Source organism: Phragmites australis, chromosome 2 (assembly GCF_958298935.1).
Source record: "Phragmites australis chromosome 2, lpPhrAust1.1, whole genome shotgun sequence".
In the NCBI taxonomy this organism is placed as follows: Eukaryota; Viridiplantae; Streptophyta; class Magnoliopsida; order Poales; family Poaceae; genus Phragmites; species Phragmites australis.
The window spans coordinates 48,804,880-48,823,087 of record NC_084922.1 but is presented as its reverse complement, the minus strand read 5'-3'; the positions used below and the strand labels follow the sequence as shown (position 1 = coordinate 48,823,087).

Below are 18,208 nucleotides of genomic sequence, written 5' to 3'. Positions count from 1 at the left end.
ATTGCCCTGGTGTGTCATGACTCCGAAGAAACAGAAAAACACTCAAATCTCTGCATCTGTACTACAATCACCAAATTTCTGGACTGCCCGGTCAAAGCGATTGCAAAATTAGGCCAAACAGCCTCTCAGCCTAAGAGTTGTATTTATACAGATTAACCACCTAGAGAACTGCGGAGGACCTTCTCCCACACACCAGCACCCTCAAGCCAACCTGCACGCACATAACTCGCATTCCGGTAAGTCGGCCCTTTTGGACGGCTACATTTTGAATGACAGGAAGTAGCAAGGGAAAATTTGAAGCTCCATCATTTGCATAAAATGAGAAGAGCTATCTGACTATTTCAACTATGTGGCTTTTCTATCTGTATTTCATACTCACCGCAATGGAAGTTCCTGATTGGTATCTTGAACTTCCTGTACAAGCTAAACATGATATAGCTGAGCAAGTTTCTCAAATTACCTTGTGCTAATCACAGACCATTGAGTTGATGATTGGTTTGGGGGGTGTCAAATTCCGCAGAGCACCTATAACGGTATTCACTCTATACTTCTTCTGGATCAGCATTAGATGTAAAGCCGACGAGATCATCACCTTAAGCCGTGCCACTTCCGGCCTTCCAGGTACAGCCGAATGGTTTATGTTGGGTCAGCCTTTTGTTAGCCTACTTGGCCTTCTTCTTTTTTGCTTTCTTCTTTTTCTTTTGAACAGCTTCTGATTCCCGTTTGAAGATCGCCAGGACTTCGATGCTGCATAGGTAATATCATTTAAGGTGATAAAAAATATATCAAGTAGACAGTATAGATAAAAAATCACAGGTCTGCATTATTGGGATGCAGAAGTCAAGAACCCATTCAGGCCAGATAGACTTAAGACTGAATGCAATATTTGAAGCTGGTAGGACTATGGTTTGTTCCTTTTGTCTCTTATATTAATGCTAACTTCATTTGAAAAGGAGAAAAATGTTTTATCTAACCTCTTTATTCCTGATTAAATTACATGCGAACATTTTTCGGTTCTTACAGAAAAACTAAGATAACAAAAGCAAATAAGTAGTATTCTTTCACATGTCAGATGGCTTTGGTGGTCACTTTTACTTCGTACACTATTCTACACTATTCAAATATTAGCGTAAACTAGCCTGGTGCCTGTGTGTTACAATCACAATCTATCTCATATAGGTCCTGAACTCACCAGATACATCATTACAAGTCCTAAACTCTACCAGACATGATGAAGAAATCCGAAACCACAGAAGATTGAGAATATTCACTCCAAGAGGTATAGATATGTTGCCTACAATCAAGCTTTGTTTCCCCTGACTTCTCCAGGAGTAAGAAGCTCTTATCAATCAGTTGAACTTTACGATCAACAAATCAAATCAAACTGGGTAGCTCAGCAATTGCCTAATTCATTATTAAAATCCAGACAACACTCTCAGTCTCAGGTTAATTCTTTTGATCAAGGAACCAACTTTATTAAATGCTCCGAAGCACATTGGTTCAGCATGAACCAATGGCGAAGTTCTTCAAAACATTCAGATAGTGGAATGCACATGTACCCTTTGAGAATATGATTAACTTGCCTATAGAAAATTCAAGTCTATAATGACTCAAAACAGGGGGCAATCAGGATTGGTCAGAGCAACTTGAAATTGGAAGGGCTAATTTTTTGTCCTTGCGTAGTCCCACAGCTTGGTGCAATCCATGAGGATATTTATTGCAGTTAAATATAATTTAGTAATTTCTAGTGAAGGAATAGAAATAGTTACCTATCAGTGCCAGGGAAGAAGTTAAAAGCATAAGCATTCTCCAACTGCCAGGCCTGGCTGGATATCAAGATTTTGCAGTCCTGCAGAGGAAATGATTATAGATACCAAAACTGTACCAGGACATCCTCATGGTGTAAAGGGTAAAAGTTTTGGGGACTGCTCAGAAGGTACATGAACCAATCATCTTCTGGGTCTTTATGATACATAAGCAATTCTCACCTTCTTAAAACTTTCCCACCCACAACTAATGTATATAAGGGTTTCAGGCCATGTTTCACTGCTTTCTTCCATTGTCGTATTATCAACATGAACAGCTGCCTCCCTTGCCCGTAAGATCCATGGTCTCTTCTCATCTTTGACCTTTGTAAGTGAACTGTGTTCAGAAAATGGATGTCTTATTAAGAAAGTTACCACAAGGACAAGAAACTCAGAATCCCAGAAAAATCAAAGCACAAATTTACCATATTATTGGAAATAAAAGCATAAAAGTACACAAACATTCAGTAATACTATTAGCTATACCTTTTAGCCTTGTATGCCTTGCGCTCAGACAAAGCTACTTTCTGTAAAGCACTGATAACAGATGGGTGCAATCCTTTCCTGGGAGGATCCACTATAACGACACTTGACCCTTCAAGCCAGTGAACAGGTTCCTGGTGCCATGATGCAGGATTCAATGAATGCCTAGAATATAATATATAACCACAGTAGAAATATAAGATTGATTGCATACAACTGAAGCATCAGTATTGTGCCAAGTGATGGTGCAACCCAGGTTTGTTGGAAGACGGCTTGCTGATTTCTCAAAAGACATCTTCGACTGTTTGTTGATCTCAACACATTTCACAGACCTGGAAGAAGACCTTTTTGTAAAAAAAATATCTGGATAAGGAAAGCATGCAACCTAGGTCACAGGAACTGTAAATCGGATTTTTTTTTCTCACTATTTCTAAGGAAAACTAACTATTCTATGTTTTCTTATGCTTACAGCTCAGCTAATAGCTAGTTTTCTCAGGCTTACAGCTAGGCATTGGGCCAAATCACAAAGGGTAGGGCAGGTCCAGACTTGGGATCTGGGATTTGGGCTTTTCAGCCTTGGCCTTATGGAAGTCTGAGCAAGACCATGCTCGGCAAGGTCTAGCAAACTAAGTAAAAAGCTCCTAGAACGGTATACCTATGTAATACGGGTTACCGTATTAGTACTGGCTTTGACTTGCTTAGCATCCTACAACCAAGACATATAATGCCATGTCAAACTGGTGTCAACAACAGCTGATAACCAGGAACCATATGGAAGCAAAAGCTTTTAGAAGAAATGCATGCATTAAGACACTGCATCAGTTTGCAAGTCTTCTAATATGTAAATGCATATTGAAACGTGGCTTGTCAGCATCCCAATACATCTGTCCAGACCAGTATATGGAATGTCACATGCGAAACAGAAATACGATCTGTTCCTGTTATCATGCATTTTTTCTACTCACCGACATTTCCTAGAAGCAGCAACGGATAGGCCAATAACACCAGCACCAGCGTACAAATCAACAACTGTTGAACCACGTGGTACATACTTGTTCAGCTTATGCAGCAAAGAGTTAAAAGACTGCAAAGAAAACAAAGCACTGTGTAATAGCAAGAAAACGGTATGAGAACTGTAGAACTTGCGCAAATACACAACAAAACATATGTGGTCAATGGAGTTCTTTTAGGGTATTAAATATCTTACAGCCAATCAAATTGCCAGGACAATTTAGTTAGGAAAATTAACTTGCGATACTTGGTAAAGCTGTACATGAATAAGCACAACTTAATCACACATACCAGAGTATTAGCCTGGCCAAAGCTACAAGGATCCAGAGAAATATCAACTCCCCCATAACGCTCCCACAGGTCTCTCTCCCCTTTGAGATGTCTCCATTTATGCCCAAAAATTATCTGCAGAAGCAACAATGCTTGTTAAAGAGAAAAATAGAAAAAAAAACATGTTCTTTTTCAATAAAGAAAATAATATACTGAAGTTAACCAGTAGGCTGGTACAAGATAATATGCAGTTGGTTGCTCAGCTCTGAGCTAATCTTAGATCAAGGTGCATATATCAGTTTGGCAAGCGCACAATTTAGAGTGACAACAAGAAATCCTTGAAACTTTTGTCAATCCTAGTCCAACAGGACTTTTTGCCTGCCCTGAGTATCTGGTACATATACATACAAATTGCAGACATGCGACTGTTAGCATATGATTATTCCATATGACAAGGGTAGTGGTCTTGGTACACCCTCAACACTCTCAACATAGTGCTTGACGCTGCTTTATATGTGTGGAACTGTTCAATGTATACGTTTAAAAAGCATACAAACTTATATCTTGATTTGTCGAAGTAGGGGTGGTTACCATACGTCCACATGGATCATCCATTCCACACTTCTACTTCAACCTTAGGAATCACTATGCCAGTCTACTAATACTGAATTGCAGTATCACACTAGGTCCGATTAACTTCCTTTACACAAAACTACAACTATTTATAGTACCCGTAATGAAATGTTTAAAGGAGTATGTGTAGTATTTAAACTACAACAGTATAAGTATAGACATGGTTATATCCACAAAACTCAGATGCAGGTATCTTACATTGCTGGCCGATGTCTGAAAATTAGCCCATATAGAATGGATCAGATGAACACTACTCTTTGGCCCACCATTTCTCCACAAGAACTGTCACAAGAAATGCATTCATGATAATTTGAGGATACAGCACACAAAGCATAGTGGAATGTCTTGGTACAAGGTTCCCTTTTTGAATATGAAAAGTGAAGAAACAGCTGCATGTGTTGCATAACCACAGTTTCAATGGCTTACTTCTATCAATAAACTCAATTTCTCTGCATTTTGCGAGCGCTCGTCTCTTGAATTCCAAACCAAAGAAACTTGAACTTTCCCTGCGTGGTAATAAGATTTTTCAATCAAATTGGGCACGGAGAATCGACAAAGCTAGAACATTCAGCACATTCCAAATCAGGCTAACCTTGCTCATATCGTTTTGCAACCGGAATAGATGTGTTATATGTTGTCACAGTCATCTGGGGAATATTTGCAAAACAAATAAATTGCATCAGGGTTATTAGCATGTTTATAGAGACTATAGTGATGCTTCATGCATTGCAGCAGGGAAAAACCACTACATTCTATTTGGTATTTGCATTTTCAACTAGAAGTTACACATTCTCAGGTCGAACCTATAAGATGTACGAGCTGGACCTAGAAAAACAGAAAGTTTCATTCATATGGTTAATGTGTTATTTTAAGAAAAGTAACAAATACCTGAACATATCTAAGTTCGCCAGTTCCAGCATCTTCATCAAATGGCTGAATGTTCAACTCAGATATACCTACAATATTATAACTCTAATATGTTAAGCTTCCCTAGACAGACTAAAAACAAATATTTCGCACCTAAATATGAGGCAAGCATGAAGCAGCGATAGTAACATACCTTGCCTTAGGAGCTTAACAGCAGCATTAATGCTCGGGTGGTGAGCTGAAAAATTGGGAAAGGTGAAACGAAGATTTCTGAATTGCAATTACAAATAGTATGTACCTTAACAAAGGTAACTAACGTGAATTTATGATAAAGTAAATTATGATAGCTAACCTCTGCACTCTGGAATATCTGTAACAACATGTGTCCCTTCCTGATATAAGCCAATCAACGGGTTCTCTGGTGTTCCACGAACCGCTAACTTTGCCCGGCAGCGCCATTCTGACTGAAAAAACAGTTGTCGCATTTAGGAACAAGCAAAAAGCACCCAACTAACCACGTTAGTTGCTCAACTAATATAAACTTGTTAGCATAGAACGATTCCTAGCTTCAATATTCGAGGTTCCATTCAGTTAAAAAATAATCGAGATTCTATCCATCAAATAATCGAAGTTCTATCCATCAAAACTGAGTTCCACATTGAACGAGTGCCACACAAATTACAGGCCTCACAACAGCCGAGCTAATTACGGATTTGGAGGTGAGTTTAACAAACCACCCAAACAGCACGAAACTACATAGGGACTGGGATGGGATACAGCCAAAATTTCTAGGAGCTAGACGGTTGTACACGTACCAGCCTGCCCCTACTGAAGGTGAAATCTCCTACTCCGTGGCCCTTGAAGAAATTCCCTACCTCCTGCAGCACCGGCGGCTTGTCCAGGTCTACCTCGTGCGTGCACCCTGAGCACCTATCAATTGGGCAAAGGAAAATTTAGCTCACACAACCGCAGGGGGGTTTGAGGTGGCCGCGGGCGCGCGCTCGCGAGAGAGAGAGAGAGAGAGAGACGTACGAGCTGAAGTGGATGCAATCAAGGCAGGTGGACGAGGAGGATGCGGTGGAGACAGTAGCAGGCGGCAGAGGTGTGGAGGCGGCTGGATTTGGGGCGGCGGGTTCGAGGCGAGCCGGCGGCGGTGTGGGAGGAAGCGGCGGAGGAGGAAGACGAACGCGAGTGTAAGGGGGAGGAGGGTGGTGAGGAGGAGGAGGCGGGCGAACGCGGGTGCGAGGAGGAGGGCGCGTTGGGATCGGTGTAACGAGGCGCGTAGCGGACGGCGTCGGCCAGGGGAGCAGCCCCGCTGGGGGAGGCATCGCTCGCCGGTGGTGGGGTGGGAGGCGGGAATAGAGGAGGGCAATGGCGACGGGATAATAAGAGGACAGAGACGCGCTCCCTCTGGATATTGGGATGCAGATATTTTTCAGTGGGCTGAGCCTGCTATACCGATTGCCTGCTGTGCAGGCCCATGCCCAGACCTGGTTATTCTATTGGGCCCAACAAGTCTGCCCCGTAGCACTAAGTCGATAGGACTATATATATAAAGCTCGAGACTCGTGAACTAGCTTAGACTCAAATTGGCTCGAAGGCTAAACGAGTTGAGATTGAGCCGCCTCACTACCTCGGTGATCTAACCAGTTGAGCTCAAACTGACTTGTGAGCAGCTCGTTGTATCGGTCATTGGCCTAGCCCAGACGGCCAGACCACAACCCACAAAGCAAACTCGGCCCCCAGTATGAGTGCACGACAGCTAGTCTTCCATTGTTTCACTCTCGTATTGACATCCTAATTTCATCTCCCACATCTTAGAGAGAGAGACGCTGCCACCCTCACTCGTTAAGGCACCGTGCCACTTGCCTATCTCCTCTCTGTCTGCCATCTGTCGTCGCCTCTTCTATTGACCCGTCGTGCCACCGCCTCCTCTTCGCCCGCCAGCTGTCGTCGCCTCCTCTCTTCTCGCTTGCTTGCTCGCTGCCTCTTCGAGACTTTGACCGTGCCGATGCAGACGAAGCGACAGTCAAGCATCGGCCTCTGAGCTCAAGTAGCAACAAAAACGAAGCAATAGCCAATCATCGACCTCCAAGCTCAAGTAGCGACAAAGACAAAGTGACAACCAAGCATCAACCTCTGAGCTAAGTAGCAAGGAAGACGAAGCGACAGCCAAACATTGGCCTCTAGGCTCAAATAGCGACTTGGCTTACGAGCCAAACTGAACCGGCTCAAGCCAGCTAAGAACCCGTTTTTCAGCTCGGTTATTGGTCGAGATAGTCGAGCCGAGCTAGGCTGCTCGGCTCGTTTCCAGCCCAGCCGACTCCTCTCCATGGTCGCAGCTCTCGACGAGCATAGCGAGCGGAGTATCAGACGACAGGACGCACTTGACCCCCTAAAGAAAGGTGACAGGACGCACTAGACCACCAAACCGAGGAAGAAGACGCCCACGAACCAAAGCAGTGGGAAGAAAGCGGAAGGAGAGGGCATCTAATCCGGTCGAAGCATGTAAGCTGGCTAATCCTATCCTCTGCTGCTCGTATGCTCATTCTGTTATCGATCCCCAGATCGTTCTATTGATCGGTTCCTCAAGAATTTACTAGTCCCCTCCTGTTCTTTTTTGCCCCCGGAGAAAAATTTCTGACGGTGGTGCGGTGGGGCGATGTTTTTTGGCAGGAGGGCATCGATTAATCGGCCGCCGACGCCGAGCGCGGAGGAGGAGCGGGGGGAGGAGCCTTCTCTCAGAGAAATCATTAACGTCAAGGTACTGCCACTGTTCCCCATCTTATTGCAGAAATTGAGCAAGGAAATCATGGACTGCAGTTGTCTTTTTTCCTTTTGGATCGAGGCTGGAGTTCTTGGTGCTTACGAGGGGAGGCTCTGTAGCTTCTGGTGTGTTGTCCAAGTTGGTAGTCTAGTTCCTTGGTTGGATTTGGTTAGGGTTTGATACTAAGAGGAGAGGAGGGTTTGGGGTAGTTGAAAGTAAGAGGAAACGATTAGTAATTTGTTTCTATAGCTGCTGTTGTTCCTTGGGTGCGGTAACGACGAGGTGGGTTTTGGTTTGTGAAGTTGGTAGAGAGCGGGGAGAAGGAGAAGCTCATGGAGCTCCTCCGTGAGCGGCTCGTCGAGTGCGGTTGGAGGGATGAGATGAAGGCGCTTTGCAGGTTTGGCTTCTCACGCATCAATTTCTGTTATTCATAGTACTAGCCTCTGTGGAGTATGGCATCCATCTTATCTTTTGTATCCCATGATGCTTAGCAAGTGGTTCATATCATTAGGGGTCTGACCTGTAACTTTTAGCATAAGAATTTTTTGCACTTTGAGAAAGAATGATGTTGTTATTGTTCAACTTCCAGTGACAGTTTCAGTTCAACTGATTTTGATGAATTATAACTGAAAGTGCATGAAAGGTACACATTAATCTGTCAAAACCCATAGCTCTATCTTGCTAAAAAGTACAACTAAATACTTAAGCAGAAGCAAGTAATTTCCTCATGAAAACAACTTGCAGCAGGCCTATTACTTTCTGATAAACTAGTTGATGATTTTATAAATTCTTAAGCAGACCCAAGTCGGTTCATCATGAAAATAACTTACGGCTGTTTTTTTAAACTTTTCAGTTAAAATGAATAAATGGGATGATGTTACTACTTTACTAGATAGTTAGTGCAGTTGTAGCAATCTATGCAACATCTGCAATTTGTTTGCATTTTTGTTTCTTTGTTCTTTTTCACCTGCAAATATTTTCTTTTTTAATAAACCTACTGCAGTGATTAGATGTTCCAAGTAACCCAGTTAGCACTTGCAACTTTAAATATATGGTTATTTGCAGGTTAAATTTTTTTACTGACAGGTTTCAGCTGAAAGCAGGTCCTTTTACTAAATTTGTCCAAATTTTAGCTTAAGCTAAGTGCTCATTGCATCCAGCCAAATCTAGCCTAATTCTGAAATCTTCAAAGCTCTTAGCCTTAAGGATTGTTTTGCAACTTCTCACTAAATTTGTAGCTACCTTAAGTTGTCACATTAAAGTATTCTGAAATTTGTGCTACACTACACATTCCATAGGTTGGGAATAAAGATGATGTGTTTTTACCTGGAGAATCTGTACCTTTCTCGTTCCTCATCGTTCTTGCTAATGGATCTCCTGTTTGTGTTTGTTTGTAGGGCCTATGCAAGGAAGAAAGGAAGAAATAATGTGACAGTAGATGATCTTATTCATGTTATTACTCCAAAAGGAAGAGGTGGGTGATTTTATCTGTCCCATGATTTTTTTTGTTGCAAAAAATCATTTTGCTAATTCCACTGCACATCAAATACAATTTGGAATATAGTTTTCTCTTGCATTCATCTTTCTTTCATATTATGACTGGACTTAGGACAAAACAAACAGACAATCCTTAAGATATTACAACAACAACAACAAAACCTTTGTCCCAAGCAAGTTTGGGTAGGCTAGAGATGAAACACACAGGATCCAACTAAAAGAATGATGAGACAACAACAACAACAACAACAAAGCTTTTCAGTCCCAAACAAGTTGGGGTAGGCTAGAGATGAAACCCATAAGATCTTGCAAGTCTAGTCATGGCTCTGGCACGTGGATAGCTAACTTTCACGCACCCCTGTCCATGGCTAGTTCTTTGGTGATATTCCAGTCTTTCAGATCCCTCTTTACAGACTCCTCCCATGTCAAGTTTGGTTTACCTCGACCTCTCTTGACATTATCCGCACGCTTTATTCTTCCGCTATGTACAAGCGCTTCTGAGGGCCTGCGTTGTATATGCCCAAACCATTGCAAACGATGTTGGACAAGCTTCTCTTCAATTGGTGCTACACCAACTCTATCACGTATGTCATCATTCCGAACCCGATCCTTTCTTGTGTGGCCACACATCCATCTCAGCATGCGCATCTCCGCTACACTCAACCGTTGGACATGTTGCCTTTTAGTTGGTCAACATTCTGCGCCATACAACATCGCAGGTCTAATTGCCGACCTATAGAACCTGCCTTTTAGCTTCTGTGGTACTCTCTTGTCGCAGAGGACACCGGAAGCTTGGCGCCACTTCATCCATCCGGCTTTGAATGATGAGAAAATAACAATAATGATAAACACACTAGTAATAGTAAAAAGTAAAAGTAATAACGGTACAAGGAGACTGAAGTATAAGTTATGGTTTTAGCACGTGGATTGTTAACTTCAACGCGTTTCTATCCGTGGATCGTTCTTTGTAGATATTCCATCCTTCAAGTCTCTCTTTACAGACTCCTCTCATATTAGGTTTGAGCAACCCCTGCCTCTCTTCACATTATCAGCACGTCTCAGTATCTTGCTATTCACATGTGACTCTAGAGGTCTTTGTTGGATATGTCCAAACCATCTCAGTCGATGTTGGATAAGCTTTTCTTCAATTGGCGTTACCCCTACTCTATCACGTATATCATCATTTTGGATTTGATCATTTCTTGTATGACCATAAATCCATCTCAACATACGCATTTCTGCTACACTTAACTGTTGGACATGTCGCCTTTTAGTTGGCCAACATTCGGCGCCATACAACATCATAGGTCGAATCGCCATCCTGTAGAACTTACCTTTCAGTTTTTGTGGCACCCTCTTGTTATAGATGATGCTAGAAGCTTGGCGCCTTTTCATCCATCCGATTTTGACTATATGACTAACATCTTCAACGATATCACCATCCCTCTGTAGCATCGATCCCAAATATCGAAAGGTATCCTTCTTGGGAACCACCTCTCTACCGAGACTAACATCTTCTCCCTCATGTCTAGTATCACCGAAATCACACTTCATATACTCGATTTTGGTCCTATTAAGTTTAAAACCTTTCGATTCTAAAGTATATCTTCGCAACTCCAATTTTCTATTAACCTCTATCCTGCTCTCGTCAACTAGCACCACATTGTCAGCAAAGAGTATACACTAAGGGATATCTCTCTGAATATCCTTTGTGATATCAAAGCTGACCCTTGATGTAGTCTTATTTTAAGCGGGAAGTCATCGTTGACACCGTCACTTGTTCGAACACTTGTCATAATGTTATTGTATATATCCTTGATGAGGGTAATGTACTTTGTTGGGACTTTGTATTTCTTCAAGGCATATCACATGACATTTCTCGGTATTTTGTCATAAGCTTTCTCCAAGTCAATAAATACCATGTGCATGTCCTTATTTTGTTCACTATATCTCTCCATAAGTTGCCTTATCAAGAAAATTGCGTCATGGTCGACCTCCCACGTATGAAACCAAATTGGTTTTTAGTAATGTCCGTCATTCTTCTGAGGCGATGCTCAATAACTCTCTCTCATAGCTTCACTTTATGGCTCATCAACTTAATTCCACGGTAATTAGTACATCTTTGAATATCTCACTTATTCTTGAATATTGGTACTAATATACTTCTTGTCCATTCTTTGGGCATCTTGTTTGACTGAAAAATTAGGTTGAAGAGCTTAGTTAGCCATGCTATCGCTATAGTTGTTACGGTGGCATGGCGGGGCACGGCGACCCACCACCTTCACAACTTTACAATTACAGCGTATATGGCGCGCATCATAGACTATTAGAAATTACCTTTAGGAAATTACATATGGGTTCTTTTAAAAATGTTTATATGGATCTTTACCGTCACAAATGTGACTGAGATATAGGTGAAATCTCATGTGACTTAGAAGTAGCAAAATTGAAAAGAAAGAAACCAGAAAGAAAACGTGATAGACTGCCCAAAAAGAAAAGAAAACGTGAAAGAGCCTAGCATAACATGTGGTGTGCTCAATGTGCAGAACCATGCTGTGCTAAGTGCTAACATATGCCTATTGCCTAACATCACATATGTGCCCACTGCCTAATGGCCTAATGCCTAATGACCTCCCAGAGAAGAAAGCAAAGAGAGAGGTAGAGAGCATACCTTCTGTTGGGCGCCGATGGTGATGCCATGCCGATATGGCAGACGCCATAGACGCTAGCGTCGTGGCGATGCCCAAACCACCGCCATATCGTCGTTATGGTGATGATATGGTGATGTCGTGACAACTATGGCTATCGCTATGTGTCCAAGACATCTCCACACCTAAACGGATCCTACTTGGCTCGGCTAGCTTCCTTACCCTTCGCACCCGTTGAGACAAATGCAAAGACCCTTGCTCATTTTTCACTACACCCGGGCGCCGATGTAGCGCGCCACTAAGGATGCGGCGACCCGATCCTTGCCCACTTATCACCGTATCCAGATCAAGATACGACGCATCACCAAGGGGGTGACGGCCCGGCCCTTGCCCATTTAACACCACACCAGGGTTTAGATATGGCGTGTTGCTAAGAGGGTTACACCCTAACGGATTTCTTTTGGGTTTCATCTCCATAAAAGTGGCTAGGTTTTTTACGTTGGCTCGCCAAGTCTATCACAACCTCCTCTTTAACCCGGGCTTGGGACCAATCCTTAAGATATTATGCTTGAAAATTGCTCATCCAATGCTTATTGTCGCCCCTTGAATGTTCATTGCTGGGCAGCTTTATAATTCTGAGTCGAAAATATTTGCTTTCCTTTGTTCTGGTTTCTCTTACAGTGCTCAATTGATTTCGCATGTGAAACAGCGTCAGTGCCTGATTCTGTGAAGGCAGAGCTCCTGCAGCGTATCCGGTCCTTTCTCATGTCTTCCTCACTTCGGTAATCATTTATCACTACGGTTGGAGCTGCATGTACCAATGTACGAGTGTTTGAAGAGTTGATCTTGTGGGGAGCAACACTGCAGGAAAAGAATGCACGTGTCCACATGTTCCTTGGTTTGATTGGCAGTTGGCATGGTTTTCAGGTGTACCTATATACATAGTTGTAATCCTTGAATACATGTATTGTTGAAGAAAACCTTCCAGCTTGTAATGCTACATCGAGTCATCATCGCCCAACTGACGGTTGATATCGTGGTTAGAAAATTGACATATGTTGGTAGATGATAGTATTCATGCGCATCATGTCGAACCTGATTGGGTCATCTTCAGTGAGCCCAACGTGAATAGACACCACTTCGTCATTGTGTTGTGATACGCGTGGATGCTAATATTGTCAGGCATTCCTTTGTATCGGCTGTATGTGTTGTCAGGTTGGATCCTATGGGCTCATATGCACTCTCTAGTCAGACTTGCATGTTCAAAAACCATAGGAGTTATTGGTTGTCATTTTGTTGAGGATGTGGATGTAATCCTCTCTGATGCCAATTTGGGCGCCTATTTCTGCTTTATTAACCACTTAAGGTTCATTTGGCATCTATGCATGTTTAGCCGACTACTTCTGACTTCTGAGTCACTGGTTAGGAAATGACTAAGGCAGTGGTGTAATCTTCCACATTCTGCAGTTTATCTGTCGTTGTCATAAACTCGATCAGCACTGCAAAAGCAGCAACCGTTGCTGCTATCAAGCAAATGCCAAACCCTGAACCCGGCTTGATTCATGTCAGGAAAAGAAATATTAGATACTTGGTACTGTGTAGAGCAATCCAGTTGTCTGGCGTCAATCATGTAAGTGCTGAAAGGACCTAGCAAATTATTGATAAGGTATGGTCTCCCACATGCCACATGCTCTAGTTCTAACTGACTGCTGACAAGTGTAAAATATTTATATCCATGAAGATTCATTAAGATATGCACAGATAAGGAGCATTTCTTTAGCTAGATGCTCTCCTCTTAAAATTGATTAACATGGATTTGCACTTCAATTCTCAGAGTAACTACTATCCACTTGAATATTACAAGGATATAGTACTCTTAATACACTTCTTTACAGTAACTTCAGGGCCGGATCGGGTAATATATATTGTACTAAACACAGCTCAGAGCAGGAGGAACTGGAGCAGCAATGTCAAACAGCACAGGGCCCAGGGCTCATCTTCTGCCTCTTCTCACTCTCATCTAAGGTTAGGCTATGAACAAAGCCCGGCAGGCAACAGCGCCCAGTGTACCACGCCTTCGTTTTCCGACTCTTGGCTACTGTGATCGGCGTCAGTTCTGTACTGCAAGCGGAGCTGGATTCAGACACTGGTTTCCCAGCTGCGGTGACAGATTGCAACTGCTGCTTCTCATTCTTGCTGATATCGGTGCTTTCTTCGGAGTCGCTTTGCATCGCCTGCTGCAGGAGCTCGGCTAGCTTCCTCCGTCCAGTTGGAGAAGGCTCGGATGATTTGGAACTAGGCAGTTTATCCGGTAGAAAGACGTTGGTCATCACTGTCTGCGTTCTGGGTTGATAGTTTGGTGTGCTACCACGAGATGGAGTGAAATCTGCATACAAAGAGCGTACCATATGGTTAAGCAGGAACAGAAGCAAATCATATGGGCTGCTTGAGATATCTAGTAATTCAACTATTAAACTTAGTGCAACAGAACTCTCCTTAGAATGTCAAAGTGAATAAATGCATGTATTATGAGTGATTTAATAAAGGACCACATGAATAGGTTGTGGAGCTAAAGGTGGGGGTCCATAGCTGATAGTTGTTAAAGAAGCATGATAGCGCCCAAAGACAAAATCAAAGCCATCGACTTTTTGTTTCAATAGGCAATCAAAAGCTAAATTAAAACATAAAAAGCTGTATCACCAGTAAACATATCACATCACATGCAATTTGAGCATAACAAATGGAACAATCCACATGGCACATGCTACTGATATAGCTAAAAAAATGGGAATAGCCTGGGAAGCCAAGTCACAGGTGCAACAATAATGTCCGTATGAAGGGCCAAAAATAATTAGACACAAGAATAGAAGAAAGCTATGACCGTCTAATACTAAGCTCCATCAATACTAATAAACATGTGTAATTTTTTATTACCTCCATTCACACTGTAAAAGTCATCCTCGCAGTCAGAATCTAACCAGGCTCGAGATTCAAAGAACATTTCATCCTTGCTACCTGCAAATTAAGTACCATAAGTTCCACTCTTCATAAAAAGAAGGGATTGTTTCATGTCAGAGGGATTTCAGCTAAGTGACCAAAGAGGCAGAGATTTGATTAGCTTGATTAATGAGTATGTATCAATGAAGTGAACAATTCCAACTAAGTGATCAAAGAAGTATATTAGAATCCAGAAACACAAAACAACCTTCACACTTCTTAGCAGATTGATAAATCAAGAGCAAGCAATTGATTTTTGGGCAAAGCAATATTAAAGCACACTCATTGCACCTAAGCTATTCAAGTGGCTATGAAGCAAGCTCTTGATCTGCGGCAGCAAACATCATGCATTATTCGAATTTAGGATCTGGTCAGCAATATTACGCTAGAACCTGCATCCCAAGGAAATAATTGAAGTGATCAGATTTTAAGAAGCCCTCCATCAATAGAGTAATCCACATAAGATAAAAGAGGATCCTGATTTAGAAAGTGTTGGATTTTTAAGAACAAGAACTTGTAACAACTAAAAGCCTTGTTTTTTCATTCTCTAAAAAAACAACTAGAAAGTCTTTCAATTAGAAGATTACAAACTCAGTCTGTATCAATAAATATCCTTTTCCCACAAGATCATCAGAACCTATTTCAATAAGAAGCCTAAATGATCTCCAGAAGCATTAACATAGTGATAAAAATACACTTCGCTTTCAAATCCTGAAATCCAGAGCCGAATAAACAAAGCCCAAAGGCCCATTTTCACAAAAAGAACCGACTGGTCATCTACTTCTTTACCTTCAAAGATATCCTTTAAACTATAGCAGTAACTGATTAAGCAGATAAACATCGGAACCTCACTTGAGAAAAAGACCCAAGAAAACAAAGATTCATCACGCATACCAGAATCCGGGCTCTTGGGGCCAAACCCTGCCCGCCGCTGCTCCCCCTCGGCCTTGCACTTGAGATCACCGAAGCCGTCACCAACCGGAGCAACGCCACCGCCGCCCTTCCCGTTCACGGCCTTCGCCTTGGCGGGCGACACAAGAAACAGCTTCCTGGGGAGCCCCGGGTCCTTGTGAACCGAAGCGCAAGAACCCATCCCGTGCTCCACTTTTCTCCCCTTTCAAGCCGCAGCAAGAAGTCTGTCCGTGCAAGCAAGCGCACGAAGCAAGCTACTAGCAGAAGATCGTACGGAGAAAGAATCAAGAAATGGAGGGAGAAGATGATAAACGTGGGGAGAAAAAGGTGAAGAGACGGATGTTCTTGAGGGGAAGAAGACGAAGGGGAGAACGCGGGGAGAGTGGGAGCGGGCAGTGCGGTGACACCGGGGGCTGCCATGCCCCTCTTTTTGAGATACGGGCGGGGGAAAGACCTGGGCAGTCTGAACTCGCGAGCACGGCGTGCTAATTGATGAAATATTTAATGGTAGTTCACAATATTTCTTATTTTCTTGTACTGCACATTAGCACATGAGGGAATCGAAGAAGACTTTTTGCAAATCAGTATAAATCACACACAAATCCTAAATATTACTCCGTTCGATAAAATGCCTGAAACTCAACCCATGTATGGCTATATACTCGTATACTAGCTCATTCAAGAAATAAGTCTGGTTTAGCAAGCGTGCAGTAAGAATTGTAACTGTGAGTCCGTGGCAAATAGGAGTAAGTAGTTTCATGGCATCCTCATTTTGTTGCATTCTCTTTCAAAAAAAAAGAAGGTTGTTTACATGATAAGTCCTTCCGACAAAAGGAGCAGCCTAACACAACATAAATCAACTATGTTTAAACCCCCACTCTCAAGAAGCATTTATTGCTTGGTAACTTTATTAGATTTGTGAACATAACACTACATAAATTGGTGATACAATTATATTTTGAATTGCGTTGGTGTCCAAAGTAACAGTTGACGAACGAAGACGGATCACCAGGAGGGCCTTTAATGAACCACAAGCCTCCCTTCAGTTTTTAGCTTATAAGAGGAAGAATGAGAGAAGAAGAGTAGGGAGAGTCCATTTCGTGACTCTACATCCGTTACTGCAGTCACGTGACATTGATTTTGAGTGTTAAAACCTTGGTTAATGTGAAACTAATCAAATCTAGAGTGATTATGCATGTGACATAAACATGTCCTTTAACCAACTACGAGCTTATAGATAAATTTGCTAACAATAGGAGAGCAGGCTAATTACCTGCTACACCGAGAAAGTGAAGTTTCCTAATTTCCTTGTCACGTTTTGGCCGGTCTTCTCTCTGTCCTAAGCGGAACGGTGACAGGGGGGAATAGACTTTGACATTTTGGAACCATGCCGATGTCTGGAAGAAAATTCTGTGACATGTGTTACAGAAAAATTCTTTCTTGTACATGTCATGTGTTTTTTTTTTCAATTGCACGTATCAGGATCAGAATCTCGTAGAGGTATTTTGACGAAGTGTCTCATATAATTTTTTTCTGCCATATCCACCACAATAGAGACTTGGCGAGATGTGCGTGATTCTTTGGTTTGGACCACGGGTTTCTTCAGTTTGCAGAGAGCAACATCGATATTACTTCCCAGCTCAATTCAAACTTAGCCATCGCTCTCGTGCCGTATCCTCATGCGTGCTGTTGGTCGATAGAGATCTTGTTGCGCTGCGTCCATTTGCATCCTGGAATTCGTTGCAATATTAGTCTAGCTTGTTACGGATCAAAGCAAATAACACTTCTTAGACATAGTTAAACTTTTTTTTGAGTGACTGTTTAGATATGAACTTCTACTGTATTTCTTCAAAGATCGAAGTTGGCAACGAGCCAAAAATATGTACTTTTTGTAGGCGAGTTCTGAATGTTAAGCATCGAAGAAAAACTGATGTCAAGTGAAAGTCCTGCGCGATACGGTGCACAGTCAATGTTCCTGATAAGATTAAGGACGCCCGGTGCGGCCGGTAAGGGGACATTACTAGTCCAATTCGACCTTGATGCCTCGTCTCCTGATATTTCTTTCAGAAGAGACGAATTTATCTTGTTGGTGCTTGGTGTTAACAGTGTTTGCACCGAAAATATACCTCAATCATAGACCTGTCAATGACTGATCAACAGTGTTAGGTCCATTGGAATTCAGAAGAGTCGTCAATAATATCCTCTTAGGTGTTGCAGGCTCTCCATTGGCTGGTAACACAATACAATAATGCTGTTGACGATGAGCACCTTTTTCTCCATCTCCACACTTAAAATGTGAAGGACAAAAGGCACCAATG

At 42.3% G+C, this 18,208-nt stretch overlaps 3 protein-coding genes across 5 annotated transcripts; 1 reads left to right on the top strand and 2 right to left on the bottom strand.

The window, feature by feature from the left end:
• Nucleotides 1-37: 37 nt before the first annotated feature.
• Nucleotides 38-6,465, bottom strand: LOC133909479 (uncharacterized). 2 transcript variants are annotated; one of them, XR_009908394.1, is made up of 16 exons: nucleotides 6,102-6,465; nucleotides 5,885-5,999; nucleotides 5,422-5,533; nucleotides 5,263-5,307; nucleotides 5,091-5,158; nucleotides 4,795-4,849; nucleotides 4,629-4,708; nucleotides 4,401-4,484; nucleotides 3,591-3,704; nucleotides 3,254-3,372; nucleotides 2,503-2,620; nucleotides 2,292-2,422; nucleotides 1,989-2,142; nucleotides 1,770-1,849; nucleotides 461-747; nucleotides 38-211 (listed from the first exon to the last, which is right to left on the bottom strand). XR_009908394.1 is itself a non-coding variant. In XM_062351928.1 (15 exons), exons 1-15 carry the CDS (start codon nucleotides 6,395-6,397, stop codon nucleotides 663-665), a joined length of 1,656 nt encoding a protein of 551 aa, XP_062207912.1. In that variant the 5' UTR covers nucleotides 6,398-6,465; the 3' UTR covers nucleotides 38-662. The 2 variants fall into 2 exon arrangements, 1 of the variants encoding a protein (XP_062207912.1); XM_062351928.1 differs by having other exon boundaries at nucleotides 38-747.
• Nucleotides 6,466-7,418: 953 nt separating this feature from the next.
• On the top strand, nucleotides 7,419-13,127 carry LOC133909477 (transcription and mRNA export factor ENY2-like). 2 transcript variants are annotated; one of them, XM_062351924.1, is made up of 5 exons: nucleotides 7,419-7,577; nucleotides 7,746-7,833; nucleotides 8,139-8,233; nucleotides 9,234-9,310; nucleotides 12,691-13,127. In XM_062351924.1, coding segments are annotated over exons 1-5 (339 nt in total). In that variant the 5' UTR covers nucleotides 7,419-7,575; the 3' UTR covers nucleotides 12,768-13,127. The 2 variants fall into 2 exon arrangements, with proteins under 2 accessions (XP_062207908.1, XP_062207909.1); XM_062351925.1 differs by having other exon boundaries at nucleotides 12,663-13,127.
• Nucleotides 13,128-13,688: 561 nt separating this feature from the next.
• On the bottom strand, nucleotides 13,689-16,368 carry LOC133909475 (uncharacterized protein At3g27210-like). Its single transcript, XM_062351922.1, has 3 exons — nucleotides 15,873-16,368; nucleotides 14,916-14,996; nucleotides 13,689-14,367 (listed from the first exon to the last, which is right to left on the bottom strand). Exons 1-3 carry the CDS (start codon nucleotides 16,069-16,071, stop codon nucleotides 13,952-13,954), a joined length of 696 nt encoding a protein of 231 aa, XP_062207906.1. The 5' UTR covers nucleotides 16,072-16,368; the 3' UTR covers nucleotides 13,689-13,951.
• Between the last annotated feature and the right edge of the window lie 1,840 nt (nucleotides 16,369-18,208).

What these genes read in the sequence shown, in the direction of transcription:
- LOC133909477 (XM_062351924.1), top strand. An exon ending in GAGAAATCATTAACGTCAAG is followed by an intron (nt 7,834 to 8,138) that starts GTACTGCCACTG and finishes TGGTTTGTGAAG; the next exon opens with TTGGTAGAGAGCGGGGAGAA. An exon ending in TATTACTCCAAAAGGAAGAG is followed by an intron (nt 9,311 to 12,690) that starts GTGGGTGATTTT and finishes CATGTGAAACAG; the next exon opens with CGTCAGTGCCTGATTCTGTG.
- LOC133909479 (XM_062351928.1), bottom strand. Translation starts at nt 6,397, where the DNA reads ATGCCTCCCCCAGCGGGGCTGCTCCCCTGGCCGACGCCGTCCGCTACG. An exon ending in TTGGCCAGGCTAATACTCTG is followed by an intron (nt 3,373 to 3,590) that starts GTATGTGTGATT and finishes TTTTCTTTGCAG; the next exon opens with TCTTTTAACTCTTTGCTGCA. An exon ending in GGTGGGAAAGTTTTAAGAAG is followed by an intron (nt 1,850 to 1,988) that starts GTGAGAATTGCT and finishes TTTCCTCTGCAG; the next exon opens with GACTGCAAAATCTTGATATC.
- LOC133909475 (XM_062351922.1), bottom strand. Translation starts at nt 16,071, where the DNA reads ATGGGTTCTTGCGCTTCGGTTCACAAGGACCCGGGGCTCCCCAGGAAG. An exon ending in CCCCAAGAGCCCGGATTCTG is followed by an intron (nt 14,997 to 15,872) that starts GTATGCGTGATG and finishes CTTAATTTGCAG; the next exon opens with GTAGCAAGGATGAAATGTTC. An exon ending in CTTTTACAGTGTGAATGGAG is followed by an intron (nt 14,368 to 14,915) that starts GTAATAAAAAAT and finishes CTTTGTATGCAG; the next exon opens with ATTTCACTCCATCTCGTGGT.